The sequence below is a fragment of the Mustelus asterias genome, chromosome 3, assembly GCF_964213995.1.
Source record: "Mustelus asterias chromosome 3, sMusAst1.hap1.1, whole genome shotgun sequence".
Taxonomy (NCBI): Eukaryota; Metazoa; Chordata; class Chondrichthyes; order Carcharhiniformes; family Triakidae; genus Mustelus; species Mustelus asterias.
In genome coordinates this window covers 50,365,933-50,384,331 of record NC_135803.1, presented here as the reverse complement: position 1 = coordinate 50,384,331, position 18,399 = coordinate 50,365,933, and the positions used below count along the sequence as shown (strand labels likewise).

The 18,399-nt window shown below is 43.0% G+C and overlaps 1 protein-coding gene across 1 annotated transcript in view; it reads right to left on the bottom strand.

Annotated features, from left to right (window-relative positions):
• The window catches only part of pik3cb (phosphatidylinositol-4,5-bisphosphate 3-kinase, catalytic subunit beta), a 191,660-nt gene that overhangs the window by 73,777 nt on the left and 99,484 nt on the right, over window positions 1-18,399 (bottom strand). The window contains exons 5-8 of the mRNA XM_078208702.1: window positions 16,056-16,238; window positions 12,515-12,682; window positions 8,566-8,655; window positions 889-1,134 (exon numbers count right to left, since the gene is read on the bottom strand). Coding sequence (XP_078064828.1) covers window positions 889-1,134; window positions 8,566-8,655; window positions 12,515-12,682; window positions 16,056-16,238 — 687 coding nt within the window. The remainder of the gene's footprint in view (window positions 1-888; window positions 1,135-8,565; window positions 8,656-12,514; window positions 12,683-16,055; window positions 16,239-18,399) is intronic.

Here is an 18,399-nt window from a genome sequence, read left to right as displayed (position 1 = left end):
ACCTATTTCCTCACCAGATCTGACACAGTGACAGGTTGGACAGAGGAGAGAATTAAAGAAGAAGAAGACTAGAGGCAAATGAAAAATGCTTCTGAACTTGAATTTGGGAATACAAATGCGGGAAGTAACTTAGCCAGAAAGTGGTTGTTCAGTGGGGGTGGAATTTTGTGATCAATTGCTGGAATAACATTGTTTATCCACTAGATGGAGTGCCAGTCAACTCTCCAAATCGGGTCAGCAAGGAAGTATCAATCGGAGAAGCGAGCCAGTCGTGTGTCAAATTCACAGGCCTTTACTACTCTCTCAAGCCACACAGCACATGACTGAGACAAGTAACTTTTAGGCTCTCGAAAATAAGGCATGCAATTGGAAGCAATTTCAAACTAATGTGCATCATCATCAAGAATGCATCCACACATCTATAACATTGGTGCGATGCGGATTCAGCTTTGTACTAACGCTAACCTTTTTCAATTATGGAGGATGTGATAGATTGAGCTGATGGGAGTCCTCAAAACACTTCATTCTCATGTCAACAACAGCAACAACTTGCGTTACTGCAATTCCTTTTATATAGTAAAGTGGCCTGCGGCTGTTTACAAGAGCGTTATCAAACAAAATTTGATATTGAGCCACATATGTTGTCAGGACAGGTGACCAATTGTTTGGTTAAAGAGCCAAAGGTTTAAAGGAGCATCTTAAATAGGGAACAAAGTGGAAAGGCAGAGAGTTCAGAGATTTCTGTGCAGGTTTCAGGCTAGAATTGCAATTTAACTGCAGTGCCGCTACACAGTGAAAGCCCTTACACAGATGCTACAGTTACTATGTAAATGCAGCCATTGCAGGGCTATTCAGATGTAAATGAGGTTGAAAAGTTGGGAAACTGACCACTTTTCCTGCTTTCCGAATGGTCTGGTATTTGGTCACATTCTTTGTTGACTTCTGTTTCTTCACTTTATCCATCACTCCATACAAAGCAAAACAGAGTCGGGACATTCTTGGCAGGTCACAGATATTAATTTCAAAATCCAGTGTCTCGTTCCAGGTAAGATCATTTTTTCCAGAAATCTCGCTGCTCACAACAGGTTTGCAAAGGAGCTCAGTTCCATGGAAGATCCCAGCCCTTACTTGAACCTATAGGAACAAAACGTACATGAATAAGAGCTGGACTGGGACAAAATGCAAGGAGCTGCTTCAGAATTACAATGCAATCTCATGAAAGAATTCCACATTTAAATTTTTTTTTATCCCATCCAAAAAAAACTAATTCAAATGGAATTCAATTCATGAGAGACACAAACAAGATCTAAGCTGATAAAGCGAGGCATGGCACCCCATCTTGGGCTTGATTTTTTTGATACCTTTTTGTACTTTATTCTTAATCAAAAAGCCAATTAACTCCAATCAGAGTCCCCCAGAGGGACAAACCAGATCCAAGCAGACACAAGACACACATCCCATCTTGGGCTCAATTAAGCAAGATCCAAGCTGACAGAATGAGGCATTACACCTTTAAGCTTAATTTAATTCTTCACCTTAGCCAAAAGGCTGAGATGGCTTTAAAAGCTTGCATCAGGTGAAGCCTCAGTTTAATCTCATTGACTACTCTAGGTGCTTACATTTTATCTTAGTCAAAAGCCCGAGAAACATGATCCAAGTGAGCGTACACTTCACTTGGTAAGACAGTACAGCAGATAAACCTAACCAAACATCGTCCACATTCTTGTCAGGTTCACCAGAAATCTTTCAGGTTCTCATTTTCCCTATAAGGAGTTACGCTGGCACAATGGTTAGCACTGCTGCCTCACAACGCCAGGGACCCAGGTTCCTGTCTGTGCAGAGTTTGCATGGGTTTCCTCCAGGTGCTCCTGTTTCCTCCCACAGTCCGAAAGACGTGCTGGTTAGGTGCATTGGCCATGCTACATTCTCCCTCAGTGTACCCAGAACAGGCGCCAGAGTGTGGTGACTAGGGGATTTTCAAAGTAACATCATTGTAGTGTTAATGTAAGCCTCCTTGTGACACTAATAAATAAACTTTAGACTTTTGGCCACTGTGCAAAATCTCCTGTCCTGCCTGCAATGATATCCATAGCTGGTGGCCTGGAAAATCTCAACTTCTATACCTATTTTATGGCGGTCACTATCATGGATCAAATCAAGGTCCTATCATCTCTTTAGGATCTCACTGCAACACTAATCCAAAATTATGGAATTTCTGCCCAATGCTGAACCCCCTGAGCAAAAGCTAACAGGACTGGTTTCATAGAATCCTACGTTGCAGAAGGCAGACATTCGGCCCATTGAATCTGCATCAACCACAATCCCACCCAGACCCTATCCCCATAACCCCATGCATTTACCCTAGCTAGTCCCCCTGACACTAAGGGCCAATTTAGCATGGCCAATCTCCCTAACCCACATACCTTTGGACTGTGGGAGGAAACCGGAGCACCCGAGGAAACCCATGCAGTAACGAGGAGAGTGTGCAAACTCGACACAGACAGTGACCCAGGCTAGAAATCGAACCCAGATCCCTGGTGCTGTGAGGCAGCAGTGCTAACCACAGCGCCACTGTGCTGCCCCAAGCCTTCAGAAAGCCATGAAAATAGCGCTTAAAACAGCAGTGAGAATGAACAGATTTGGTGTGTTATTCTGCTTTGTGGATTCCCAAGGGATGTTTGAGCTTAGAGATTGCTCGACTCTCTGCCTTACTCGCCCTGAAGAAAAAAGTACGGTGTTCCGGATTCAAAAGACTTGATGCGTGGATTGGTCTGTGGGGCTGCCTACAATGAATGCCAAAAGAAGCTTTTGTGTCAGTGTTGTTTGTGCATTTTACACCTCCTGGCAGTCCAGCAAGGACTGTATTTAAAGGGTGCAGAGCAACAATGACAATCAGCTGATAAAGATGATTTAAGGGAAGGTGAGGAAGAAGTAGTAGGAGGACTACTACTGCCAGAGGTCAGTTAATAGCACAACACTTTGTCCGTATTTAACAGTTTTTATTACATTATTCTTCAAACTCTTAATCCTGCAATGAAGAACACTGGACTGGATTTTGAATCGAAATAGCAATGAGGTGACCAGCGTCATTGTTGTCATGGAGTAAATTGAACAGAAGCTTTCCACATCTGCATATGCACAATTAAACACAAAGATCAGGAAGTTACTGTCCAATTTGTCTGGTTCCTCCACAAACCTCAGTATACCAGTACCTCGCTGAGAAATCTCACATTTAAATTCACAGAGGGCGTGAAGTTGTGATACTTAACCACAGCGCCTGGCACTGCTCCCTCACAGCACCAGGGACCTAGGTTTGATTCCCGGCTTGGGTCACTGTCGGTGTGGAGTTTGTACGTTCTCCCCGTGTCTGTGTGGGTTTCCTCTGGGTGCTCCAGTTTCTTCCCACAGTCTGAAAGACATGCTCGTTAGGTGCATTGACCCGAACAGGCGTTGGAATGTGGCAACTAGGGGAATTTCACAGTAACTTCATTGCAATGTTAATGTAAGCCTTACTTGTGACTAATAAATAAACTTTTTTTTTTAAACTTTCAGAGTTCGAGACTAATTGCACCAAAAGTATTTGCGTTCGTCTATTCAAGTGGGCGGCACAGTAGCACAATAGTTAGCACTGCTGCTTCACAGCGCTAGGGACCCAGGTTCGATTCCCGGCTTGGGTCACTGTCTGTGCAGAGTTTGCACATTCTCCCAGTGTCTGCGTGGGTTTCCTCTTTCCTCCCACATTCTGAAAGACGTGCTGATTTGACTCGGACTGTGGCGACTAAAGGAATTTTACAGTAACTTCATTGCAGTGTTAATGTATGTTAGTGTCTTACTTGTGACTAACAAATAAAAATTCAATTACAAAATAAAAGTTTAAGTATGGCAAGTCTTAAATACGACCAAAAAACCTCTCCAGCCCTGAAAATTTCCTTTGGAAATGAGTTTCATTTCTTCAGATTTCAATTGTTCTTAGAGACCATAACAAAAGCATTGCTTAACTGTCCCATTCCATTTTATCTGTCACACAGTTTCTCAATCCCATCTTGCATTCTATCATATTTTACATTGAGTCAACATTCAAAGTTTGGATTCTGCACTGATTATTAACGGCTTCTCAATCTGATTGGTTAAAGAGAAATGTTGGCCGCTCTGTTGAAATAGGCTTCAGATCCCCAATAGAAGACACAATGCTGAAATGGTTCTCTCATCACTGTACATTGTCACACAAAAGCCCAATAAACACCTGTAATTGTAATCAACGGCAAGTGCCATTTGTTCAAACAGACTGCAAAAATCGAGGCCATTGTGACCAATCTGTTTTTAATACTTGGGGTGGAATTTTTTCGTCCTACCCACCACAGGAATTGTAGCGGGTGGGACAGGACCATGGAAAAGTCTGTTGACCTTGGGCGGGATTTTTTAAACAATAAAGTTTATTCATTAGTCACAAGTAATGCTTACATTAACACTGCAATGAAATTACTGCGGAAAACCCCCCAGTCGCCCACATTCTGGCACCTGTTCGGGTACACAGAGGGAGAATTTAGCATGGCCAATCCATCTAACCAGCACATCTTTCAGACTGTGGAAGGAAACCAGAGCACCCGGAGGAAACCCACGCAGACACGGAGAGAACGTGCAGACTCCGCACAGACAGTGACCCAAGGCTGGAATCGAACCCGGGTCCCTGGCGCTGTGAGACAGCAGAGCTAACCACTGTGCTGCCCCATCTTGGAGCAAGCGCAGGCGGAAAATCCCACCCTTGACCTGTCAATGCAGTCTCAGAAGTTTCTAGAAAAAGATACTCCAGGTAAAAGTACCGAATCTGAAAAGGTAATTAATTTAATGACAAATAATTGCCTTGAATCAATTTTACACACAAGTCTCACACCATATTGCATTCTTAAAAGGCAGTTTTATTAACTCAGCTACTTTAAAAAAAATGCTCCTATGAATGTTTCAGCAAAGCTGGCAGAAGGCTACTGCTGCTCCTATCGGGACCCTTAAGATGCACGTGACCAGTGACCTATGGAAGCTCAAGCCAGAGAGGTGCCAGCTGCAAATGGCAGCAGTATGGCCACTGCCAGCTGGCTTTCTGACACCAAGGAGGGTATTGCTCGAGGCATGGGAAGGAAGGAGATGTGCTGACATTCTGGAAGAGAGCAACAGTAAATGCCAGAGGGCACCAGTACTAGATGGGAAAAGAGAATTAAAAGTCGAGAGTGTGCGAAGAAAGAAAGAGATGGTGGGAAATGCAGATCAACAGTCCAAGTTATACTACTGCGTCCTTCCGTCGAGATGAGGGAGAAATGTCTGCCCAAGAGAATCTAAATGCTTCTTAAATGCAACTATAAACAGAGGTTCAACAATCATGTTGCCTCTCTCAGAAATTAAAATAAACATCCAAAGTTGACCCATTAAGAACTTCCTATTAGGTGACGGTTATATTTCTATTAGGACTTAGACCTGGAGCTGTGCCATGATTCAAGTGATTTTCCACCAATTTACATTACACAGTCTGTGACAATGCAATGAAGTATTTCCCAGGCAGTCCTCAGACTTGCGGCACAATTAGGTCCTGGAAACCACATCACAGGTCAAAATGTTGCAAGTCGGAATCGATTTCCCCATGGGAATAACGACAAAAATGGGAGATTGGGTTCCGTCAGCGGGGCAAGGCAGCATTTTACCAACAAATTGTGACCTAATTTCCTGTGGTATTTAGATATTCATCCCTATCCATTTCGACCTCTACCGGTGTGTTACAGTGACCTTTCTCTGTAGCTGACTGAGCGAAAGGCACAGAAGATCCCAGTGCAATCAACGTGAATTCAGCCATCAGGACAAAAGGCAGGGTTTCTACCAACAAATTGCGGTCACATTTCCAGGTTTTCAAAAACAGTTCTGCAGTTTCCTGGCTCTAGTTTGGCGTGGTGGTGCGCTGCCAGCAGGCCATAGCAACCATTCTCCGTAGCGACCTTCAGGCCTGGAGATACGGCCAGGTGAGTGAAGGGTGCAGGGGGCCCTGGGGGGGGTTCAGTGGAAGGACTCAAACTTCTCAGGGCTTGTATCAAATTTATAAATCATATTTCTAAAGAACTAAAAGATGGTCAGGCGTTGCTTTGTCAAGTCGAAATTGACATCATAAATTTGAAATAGGATGCCAATTTCTAAACACCAAAAAGTGCCTTTTGTTGCAATTTGAATGCCATAAAGTCGGGGACTGCCTGTACATTAGCACTGTATAATGTAGCTGGTCTGTGAGTGCACATAGGTATAATTGAGAGATAATGGTGCATAGTTATTTGCGGCTCTATTTCCTGGAATAGAGAAGAGATGCCTTCTTCATAATTTAGAGCAAGTTAATTCTACATATTGTAGAGTATAAGAGCATAAGCTGAATGTTAAATCTTTTTCAAACGTTAGAAGACATGGGGTGGAATTATTTCTTTTTTTTTCCCCCCCCCAAGAGTGTCAACTCAGGCAGGAAAGGCAGTGGTGTTGCCAGCTTTTCCTGCCAAATTTTTAAACACTCTGGGGGTGAAAAGAATCCAGCAAGCAGGTACCACACGGAATGGGCCCACTCTGCCAGCAAACTTGTCTGGGCACCCCGAGCTGCAAAAAAAAGTAAAAAAACATACATTCCTCCTCTCCCCCCCCCCCCCCCCCCACCATGGGCACAGTCCCACCCCCTTCCCCCACCCCCTCCCCCAAGGGAACCCTCCACCATGGGTAGAGGAGCAACCCCCCTGCATCCGTCCAGGTTCTGCCCCGGCATGACCCACTCCCCCAGGGAGCTTCACTTACCTGTGTGCCGCTGATGGATCATGTTTGCCAGGTTCTACACCCCCGCCGCCTGTTTGTCAGGACCCATTGTGGAGGGATGATGCAGTGGGTGGGCCTGCTAATGAAATGTATGCTGATAGGGCTCCCAACCTCTCATGGTGGGAACCACATTACATCACTGACGAGGGAGTAAGGACTCCTGGTGGATTCCCTACCCATTCCAGCTTTTCTGCCTGCCAAAAACGGGAGCATAAAATTCCACCCTACCCCCCTCTCCATATTCCTGGCACATCTATTTGCTAATAGAATGGAATATTTGGACACCAAGTATTATCGTAGCCCAATCCCTGCAACCAGGTTGGCAGCTAGCACGCTAGGAATAGAACCTCACGTAATTAGCCCAAGGGTATAAAATTCATCATAATATCTGGAAGGCGGCTAATAAACTATCACGGTCTGAATAATTTAAACTGACATTTTTGCATCAACGTAAAGTGGTTCCAGGTGATTCGAAATTACAGCAGAACTCAATCAGGTCAGAAATCTGGCCATTGAATGCACTGAAGAATGAAATATCAAATTGCCTCCAATGGCTGATAGTGTCAGTGCTTGTAGTTAAAACTATGGGCCCGATTTTACCATTTTGATTCTAAGTGCTGGGGCAGACTTGAATCTGGGAGTGTTCCAGATCCGACTTTTTGACCCATTCTCAGACGCCCCCATATGCACTCTGCCTGAAAAAATATCAGTGAGTCCGAATCACGCTGCACGGGCCTATAGGCGGGCTCATCATGCCCGAAACACTGCAGCGCCGATTAGAGCCTTCAACTGCGCATGAGAAGTAATAAGATAGAAAAACACTCCGCTGCCACATCGCTCCCAGGCCGGATAATGCCTCCCCCTGGCCCCCACAGACATTGCCCCACCCCCAAAACATAACTGACCCCCTTATCCCCCCCCCCCGCTGCCCAGACCGATCGCGGCCCCCTGCCCCCCCATCCCCTCTATCGATCACACGCAGAGTGGCAGCGGACCCTGACTTATCCCTCACGCAGATTGACAGCGGACACCCCCCCCCCCCCCACCCACCACCGAACCCCACTACCGATCTGAGTCCAAGAGCTGCTGGAAACTCTGAACTTACCTCCTCAGAAGCTGAAGCGCCCGAATCGGAGCTTTGTGGACCATGTCTGTTTCACACCGAATCTGGACAGGCGAACGCGGTGGTAAAGGGGGAAGTGCCGGTAAGTTTGGGTGTGCAGACCAATAAGTCAATTTAAATGCATGCAAATACATTTAAATTGATGTCACGCCCGTTTCGGGCATGGTGCCAATAGGGGCCATTTTCAACGATTGGTAAAGGGGGAATGGGCGCAGAGGCAGATCACGCAACTCACCTCACTTTACCAAGCTTCCGTTACCAAAAGCGTGCGCAACTTGATGGTAAAATCGGGCCCTATGTGTACTATTGATTGAGTTACAAGTGCTCATCCAGTCCATCAGATTTCTGGTCATCTTAAAAGAGGAAAAAAATCAGTTTATAATGTTCGGAGAAAGTGGATGAACTCACCCTTTAACATGTAGCTGTCCAGAACGCAAATTTTTATGTGCATTTCCAAACATTCAAGGGTCACATTGTCACAAAGCCCAGTTTGAAGTGTGTGAGACATTGTAAATACAATATACATGCTCTATACATGGCAATATAACCATATCCTTATATCAATTTAGAATGCACATTTTTCTCATTCAAATTTAAGACTTATCTAGACCACTCACCCGCAATGCTTCATCAGCATTTATTTTGCTCCCTCGAGCAAGAACAATCTTGAAAGGAATATTTATATCCCAAACGTTACCTGCCATTTGCTAGAAAACAGTACATAGAAACAGAAAAGGGAATTATTTACATTCAAATGTTAGGTTTTAATTAAGGCAACAAAAAAAAAGTTAGGTTAGATCTGTTTGCTGTCAGGATTTTCAATTTACGAATTCAGATGTGGAGCAAAACTTGACAACACATCATACAAATATTTGGATAGACAGGGACTTATTAGGGAGAGTCAACATGGCTTTGTGCGTGGTAGGTCATGTTTGACCAATCTATTAGAGTTTTTCGAGGAGGTTACCAGGAAAGTGGATGAAGGGAAGGCGGTGGATGTTGTCTACCTGGATTTCAGCAAGGCCTTTGACAAGGTCCCTCATGGGAGGTTAGTTAGGAAGGTTCAGTCGCTAGGTATACATGGGGAGGTAGTAAATTGGATTAGACAATGGCTCAATGGAAGAAGCCAGAGAGTGGTTGTGGAGGATTGCTTCTCTGAGTGGAGGCCTGTGACTAGTGGTGTGCCGCAGGGATCGGTGTTGGGTCCATTGTTGTTTGTCATCTATATCAATGATCTGGATGATAATGTGGTAAATTGGATCAGCAAGTTTGCTGATGATACAAAGATTGGAGGTGCAGTGGACAGTGAGGAAGGTTTTCAAAGCTTGCAGAGGGATTTGGACCAACTAGAAAAATGGGCTGAAAAATGGCAAATGGAATTTAACGCAGACAAGTGTGAGATATTGCACATTGGAAGGACAAACCAACGTAGAACGTACAGGGTAAATGGTAGGACTCTGAAGAGTGCAGTTGAACAGAGGGATCTGGGAATACAGGTACAGAATTCCCTAAAAGTGACGTCACAGGTGGATAGGGTCGTAAAGAGTGCCTTTGGTACATTGGCCTTTATAAATCGGAGTATCGAGTATAAAAGTTGGAGTGTTATGGTAAGTTTATACAAGGCATTGGTGAGGCCGAATTTGGAGTATTGTGTACAGTTTTGGTCATCTAGTTACAGGAAGGATGTAAATAAGGTTGAAAGTGTGCAGAGAAGGTTCACAAGGATGTTGCCGGGACTTGAGAAGCTGAGTTACAGAGAGAGATTGAATAGGTTGGGACTTTATTCCCTGGAGCGTAGAAGATTGAGGGGAGATTTGATAGAGGTGTATAAGAGTTTGATGGGTATAGATAGAGTGAATGCAAGCAGGCTTTTTCCGCTGAGGCTAGGGGAGAAAACATCCAGAGGGCATGGGTTAAGGGTGAAAGGAGAAAAGTTTAAAGGGAATATTAGGGGGGGCTTCTTCACGCAGAGAGTGGTGGGAGTGTGGAATGAGCTGGCTAAATGCGGTAAAAGTGGTCACTTTTAACATTTAAGAAAAACTTGGACGGGTTCATGGATGAGAAGGGTGTGGAGGGATATGGTCCAAGTGCAGGTCAGTGGGACTAGGCAAAAAATGGTTCGGCACAGACAAGAAGGGCCAAAAGGCCTGTTTCTGAGCTGTAATTTTCTATAGTTCTAAGGTTCTATGGACCTGAAGTTTTTCTGTCTGTTCGGGGCGCAGACTCAGTGGAATTGGAAGCAGGCACAAACTAATCTAGTTGTGGTCAGCCCCCAAGCATGATTCTACACCAGTTGACCAATTAATGGGCAGCTGGTGTGAAACGTGCACTGGGAAAGGCTTAGTGCTGCCAGGGAGAGCAGGCACTGAGAAAAGATAGGGCATGGGCGGGTGCTGCTAATGTGCTCCCTCAGGGTCTCAGAGCTGCTGACCTGTTAAAAAAAAACTGCATTGAAAAACTATTGAAAGAGTATCCAAGCAGTCCTTTCAAATAGAAAGCTCAGTCCCCAGGCAATGTTTTACATTTTTCTTCAGCCCGGACAGTTCACCCTGCCCTGGATTGAAGCTGAAGCTAAAACATAAAGCCCACCAACCATAAAAGCAGGCGGGTGATGTAAAATTGCACTTAATAGGCCCCTAAATGGGTTAAATCGCCTGCTTGAATGTTGGAGGTACATTTCCGATTCTCACACAGGCACGCCAACTGATATATTGCACAAGTGCGTAATGCCTTCGGGACGGATGCTCGGCATCTTTTCACACATTTCTGGGTGGAGTGCATGCCCACCTGAGGAACATAAAATTCTGGCCATAGTTTCCAAGCAACATACTTATGCTAAAGCAAAGCTACAACGATGCATTTAAAATACGCAAACATTGTGAGCCAAGGGAGTGGTGCATTTCTAAATCAGATAATTTCTACAATGGGCTGGATGCAGGAAAGGGGAGATTAGAAAGGGCACCGGGTGCCATGGGCTGGCATGGACAAGATGGGCCGAATGGCCTCCTTCTGTGCTGTAACTTTTCTGTGGTTCTACTAGTTATTTGACACTTATTTCAGTCTATTAGTTATAAATAGCAAATAAACTACAAAGCTACTTCTAGGAAGCATATAAAAAGCACAGCTGGCAAAGTGTTTGCATGACTCTGCTGTTAACAAGGAAGTCATAAATAATACATGTCAGGGAATTACTGCAGAAGTCATTTATGGCTAAATTCAGTTGTATTTTGGGGGAAAACGCAGAAAGAAGGAAATTCGTTAGGAATACATCAAGCTTTCCATGCTCCAAAATAAAGCACATGGTACAGTTTAGAGACTGGCTTTTAAATCACCCTCAAAAGCTAATTTTAATTTAAAAAATACTTTCAATACATGAAGTATGGGAAAAGACACATTTTCAGCAAGGGTAACATTGAACACAGCATTTAATTCTAAACACGAAGACAATTGCCTTATTTGCTGTATTTTTCAAAGAACGCAGCAAATCCGTTTTCAGACATTACCTTTCATCTTGAACCTATGCTCAATGATGTAAAATGTCTAACACAATAACTGCTTTGACTGACAAACAGTGGAAACCAAAGGTTCTCAGTCAACTGCACTTTAGAAAAGAAAACACTTCTCATTTAACAGCCATAACTCTTGCCAAAAAGCAGCTGCCAATTTACACCGGGCAAGAAAATTATAATCACAAAAACTTGCACTCCTATAATGCCAAAAGCAACTTCAGATTGTCCCAAAGTGCTTTAACTCCAAGGATGAATTTTTGAAGATTCCGTAAAAAGCAATGCGATAATGATAATGCAATCCGTTTTAAAGGTGTTGCATGAAAAATAAATCTTGAATGAGGCATTAGGGAGAATTCCCCTGCTTTTCATCAATATTGCGCCATGGCATCTTTTACATCTACTTCAGAGAGTAGATGGGGCCTCTGTTCAATGTTTCATTTGAAAGGCGGCATTTTTGATGGTGTAGCACTCTCCTAGTATGCTGCTTTCAGCCGATATTTCAGCTCTAGTGTTTGGTTGTGGAGATGATATGCTTATCAACTGAGCCGTAGCTTGTCACTGACATCAACAGCGAGCTGAGGACACTTATCAGATCTCCAGGGCCCCCATGTATTCTCAGTCTCAAATGCAACTAATTGAAACCATTTTATAATGAATATTGCTAAGAATAATTCAATGAAATGGTAGCTATATCTTAGCACACTCAATGTACCACAATTAGTTTTTCAACTAGTTCTCTCTGTTCTTCCCCCTTCACAAACCATTAGGCTCTTTGTGGGTTATACTTCCATGGGCAGCCCGATACTGATCTGATAACTGCACCGGATAGTGATCTTGTGTAAATTCCCACCCCAAACCTAGAAGCATAGGGACCAATTGGACTCTTCCCACAACTATTCTGACAGAAGTCAGATAATACAACACAGGTCTGGGATAGATGGACTTAGAACCGTACCATTGTCTGTTTGCCTTACAGCACAAATTAAAATCGTATTGTTTTAAATAATGTATTTAGAGATAAAAGCAAGATGTTCCTGCTGCTTCCTCAATTACTTACAGAAATAGTCCGTCTTTTGGGTGGCAAAGGAAGAGGTGCAATGGATAATTTCCGATGCAAGGCAATACCAATGGCCGACATCTCGTGATCACACATCTCCTTAATGGTGCTGCAGTTTACTAGAGTCAGCTGAGGGTGGATTCCATTCAGCAAACAATTTCTTATATACTGGAAAATATAGAAATCAGGGATTGAGAAGGATGCCTTTAGCACACAACAGTATCTTCCTTCCCACATTCACAAGCATAGTCTCACAGTACAAGATGTGCAGACAGTGCGATGATTTAAAAAAATAAGTTGGAGGATTCTGGAATGTAAATAAAGAGTACAATTTGTAAATGGGTATTTAGAGGATGGTTAATTACAATGAAACTCAATGCATTATGACATGGATGAAATTAATAGGCTAAAGCAAACAACAGGGCAACAGAGATTTCAAAACTTAGTAAATGATAGTATCTATGGAACGCATGTCACTTCAGAATGTAAACTGACCACACCCAGCTCTACCTCTCGACTTCTCCACTTTTGCTAATTATCAGACTGTTTATTAACACCCAGAACTCGATGAACAAAAATTTCCTTCAGCTGAAAATGAAAGCCAATGTTTTCAGTCCACATTCCGCTCCCTAGATATCAACTCCAGCCTCCTCCCTACCAACTTTCTGAGACTAAGCTAGTCTGTTCGCAATCTTGCTATCATATCTGACCCCAAACTGAGCTTCACACAAATAGTTGTGCCATCATTAAGTCTTGCCCATAACTACATCCAAGGCATTGCCCATTTTTACCCCTTCTTAGCTCAACGGTTGCCAGAGTCCTCATTCATGCCCTTGTTAACTCTAGATTGATTACTGCAAAGCACTCCTGACTGATCTCCCACATCCTACTGTTCAAACTTAAACAGCATCAAACACTTGCCCATCTCTGAACGCACACCACATCCTGTTTACCCATCACCTATTCACTAGCTTGCACTGGCTCCCAGTCAAGCAATGTCTTGATTTTAAAATTCTTATTCTTCATTTCAAATTCATTCATGGGCTGGCCCTTCCCTATCTCTAATCTACACCAGCCCCACAAACATTCTAATTCTGGACTCCTGAGCATTCCCGATTTTAATCACTCTACCATTGGTGACCATGCCTTCAGCTGCTCTGGTTATTGTTCCTGTGCCTCTTTACCTCGCTTTCCTCTTTCACTACAATGCTAATAGCTTTGGTCATCTGGCCAGATGGCTGGAATTTTACCCTCCCACCCACCACAGGAATCGGAGCAGGCAAAGGGTGGACAATATAAAGATCCATTGATCTTGGGCGGGATTTTATGGTTTCGGACAGACGAGGCTGTTAAACACTGCCCAATATCTCCATATGTATCTTGCTGTCGCATCGTCTTCTAGGAAGAGCCTTGGAGCATTTTACTTAGATAAAGGTGATGTACAATTATAAGTTGTTGTTACGTTAGATGAGAACTGCTCCAACCACCTGGTCCCATTGAACCTGCTTTTTTGTTTGAAGCTCCCCAGCCATAAACAGATATTAAAAAATGATTTGGCAACTGATGATGTTTCACTGTGATTAGCTGAGCAGAGTGAGATTCTTTGTGGGAGGTTTTGAAGTTGAACTGTTCCCTACACTTGGGAGGATGTGGTGGGCCACATCTTGGTCTGCTGTAGGACATCAAAATGGCCGCCCTTCACACTCAAATCCCTTTGATGTTCTAAACTTTGCAGCCCAACTGTCTTCAGTTTAATTAAGTTAGTCACACACATCATGCAAAATTCATGGTACCGGTAAAATTATCTGCTACCTGAAAGGCAGGAATCACCAACATATCTGATGCTAGTCAACCACTCACAGTAAACACACAGTCACTGACTGACTCAGAAGATATCAGCTACTGAAATTTAAAAATCATTAGAATTTACAAGAGTGCAGTAGAAATCTGCTCTAAGTTCATTTGTTCCAAGGCTATAGGGGGTGGCACAATGGTTAGCACTGCTGCCTCACAGCTCCAGGGACCTGGGTTCGATTCCCGGCTTGGGTCACTGTCTGTGTGGAGTTTGCACGTTCTCCGTGTCGGCATGGGTTTCCTCCAGATGCTCCGGTTTCCTCCCACAGTCCAAAGTTGTGCTGGTTAGGTGGATTGGCCACACTAAATTCTCCCCCAGTATACCCAAGTAGGCGCCGTAGTGTGATGACTAGGGGATTTTCACAGTAACTTCATTGCAATGTTAATGTAAGCCTACTTGTGACTAATAAATAAACTTAATTATATAATTCTTTTGCCTTTTATAATTAGGCTTATGTGGAGTTTAGTAGTGGCTATATAAAAATGCAGTGACTGAGAATAAAGCACAAAATCAGCGAGAGAACAGAAGAAAGTTTGTGAGGGTTTGTTCTGATTTGGGGATGTCATTTATATTTTTATTTGGGGATGTCATATACCATTTCTACATTTATATTACACTTGTTCGGTGCAGGATTACAATGCCAGGGACCATGCATGTTGCACCAATCTTGCTGGTTATGGGAGTTCCTGAATAGTTTGAGCATCCAGGATAAATCTACAGCAAAAAGTACTTCTGATATGTGTTCATTCAATCTCAGTAACACAATTTACGGAACAGGAGAAACTTTGCCAGATATGAGCAAATGCTCTCTGGAACTGAGTCCAAGAGGGGAGTCCACCCTATGACAACCGAGCAACAGAAGGTGAAGTCTGGAAGAGATGATCATCCACTGTACTGGGAAATCCACTGGAAAGGGATGGCATAACAATAGAAAAGCTGTAGAACAAATTCACTTGGATGTTACCAGGGATAAGGGGCTGTCGATATGATGTGTTACCAGAAACATGGGGCTGTTGATATGTGCTACGAGGGATATGGGGCTGTTGATGTGATGTGTTACCAGGGACATGGGGCTGTTGATGTGATGTGTTACCAGGGACATGGGGCTGTTGATATGGTGTGTTACCAGGGAAAAGGTACTATCGATATGATGTATTATCAGGAATAAGGTGCTGTCAATATGATGCGTTACCAGGGATTTGGGGCTGTCGATATGATGTGTTACCAGAAACATGGGGCTGTTGATATCTGCTACAAGGGACATGGGGCTGTTGATGTGATGTGCTACCTGGAAATGGGGCTATCAATATGATGAAAAGCTTGAGAAGTTAGGAGTGTTTTTTCCTCCACTGCAGCTGAGAAGGTTAAAATAGTTGAGTTGACAAAACCATCCAAGATTTGGAAGTTACAAAATAGGTGAATGATAAATTCTATTCTGTTATTAATAATTATGGTTGATAAGGTGGTAATGCAGTGATCCAAATTTATCATAAATTTATTCTATCATCCATTTCAATAATTTATGCACAGGTTGGTCAGATTGTGGAATTGATCACAGAATCCCTAAACATTTTTAAAAGAGGAGACAGCTGCTTGAAAAGACTCTGGGGAGTGAGTGCTATTAATGACGCCTTTGGAGAAAAACATGATTACAATCTGAACTTGGGATAAATTCTGCCAACGTACCCGGAATTGAATCAATGGCTGGTCACCAAACACATATTCCTGCTTTCCGCTCACCCGCAGCACAAAATCCCTGGGATTGAACTCCTCATTCTCTTTTCCGTGGTTGGTCAGCTGTTTCCGAATGGCAAGCTCATTTAAGTTAAGAGGATTCAAGTCGGGAGATACTTGGAAATTGAAGATGTCCTAGAAGGAGAGAGAGAGAGCCATTGTAAATGTTCTCGGTATTGAAAGATGAGACTTGTAAACATAAAACTTTCTGCTTTAATTGGCCCCAAGTTGCGATTTTTACATGAAAATAATAAGTGCTTGAAGTATCAAAAGATTTGTGACCGTGATTGTAGGATAGAGAGAATCTTCTTCTCTCTATCCTGTTCCATTATCTTGATGCCACTGTACAGGGACTAACCTAGGCTTTTGGGTGGAGATGAGATTCATGCTCCTGACTACTATCCAGTGGCCTTGCTGTGGTTACAAACGTGTGAACTGCTGATGAGGACAGCGATGCTCTCAATTGCAATGTCCGCAGTGATGAAGTAAACAGCAATCATTCGAGCAAGGAACTAGCTGCCCAGCTGTACCTGTGGAGTCACCGGTCAGTTAGTCGTCTTGGCTAAAGAGGAGAAACGTTGAGGGATGACTGGTGGAAAAAGCTTGCTCCACTTTCATTCTGTAGTGTATCTTGTTTATGCAAAAGTAATTCAGCAAAAGTAGGTCATCCATTGGAGCCAAGAATTTGACTTGTTTTTCAAACCTGCAGGTGTATGGTGCTGGTCAGTACACAGAAACTTATAAGATTGCAACCTCACTTTACAGTATTATAATCACTTCTGGGAAAGGAAGAATAGATCAAATACCAACCCAGTTAATGAAGCCACTAAAACCAGCTGCATCCATTTAAAGCAGTATTGTCTCTTTAAAAAGGTTTACTGCAGAGGACAGACACAAAGAATTAAGTGTTCGACATCAGCTTAAATCAAATCATTTGGATTATAACCATTAGGAAAATGAACTCCGAATATTACAGCACAGGAGACGACTATGCAATCTATCGAGTTTCGAAAAACAATCCAGTTATCTCACTCCCCCTCTTTCTCCAGATGTTGGTAGCTGTTTATTCTTCAAGTATTTGTCTAATTCCCTTTTAAAGGCTACTGTTGAATCTGTGGCAACCAGCCTAATACCCACACAAACTGAAAATGTTTTCATCTGGATTAGTGATGGTGGCCTAAGCATTGGTCTAGGCATTCAGATGTTGAGAGGTTCCTGCTCCTGATTCCTACCCAGTAACATTGCTGGGGTTCTGAACAGGTGGGCAGCAGATGAGACAGTGAAGCTCTCAGCTACGATTTCCAACATGATCACATGAACAACAAGTCATTTGAGCAAGGAACTGGAGGTTGGACTGTGCAAAGGGGGTTACAACTCAGTAAGCAGTCAGAAAGTTTCTACTCATGTTCTTTCATCAGTCACCTTAAATCCAAGTCCTTTACATTATTTATCTTTCAACCACTCAAAACAGTTTCTCTTTATTTACACGATCCAAATACCTCTAAGAAATCTCCTTTTACCTTCTTGTCTCTATCCGTGTAACTGTAATCCTTCAACATTGCAACCATTCTAATAATTCTCTTCTACATCATTGCCTAAGTCTTCACATTATGTTTGAAGTTTGCTGGCCAGAATTGGACAGTATGCTCAAACCGGGGCTCAGTTTGTGTTTTCTATGAGTTTGGGGCATCACTCCTTGGTTTTCCTATCCGTTATTAACTACTTTGTTAACTTGCCCAGCTACCTACAGGTATTTTTTTTTAATATAAATGTTCCGCAGTCTCTCTCCTCTTATACAATGCAGTTTGTTTTATCCCTCCACATCCTTCCGACCAAAATGTATCACCTCACACTTTTCACACAATTTTATGTGCCACATGTCCACCACCAAAAGCTTGGCTGTGCCCTCTTGAAGATTATTGATTTCTTCTTCAGTGTTTACTCCACTTCCAAGTTTTGTGTCATCGACAAATTTCAAAATTGTGCCCTGCATCCACTAGTCTAAGTCATCAATGTTCATCAGAAACAGTAATGGTTCTACTCTAAACCTTCATAAACTAAACTGTACATATCCCTCCAGTCTGAGAAACAACCATTCATCGCAACTTTGTTTTCTATCCTTAGCCAATTTCATATCCTCACTGCCACTCCTCTTTTTACCCCACAGGCATCCAATTTTCCATCAAGTTTAATCTGTACTTAAATGTACTTTTTGATAGCCCACATGTACATCAACTGGATAGTCCTCATCCACCTTCTGCTAGCTGATCAAAAGACTCTTATCAAGTTAGTCAAA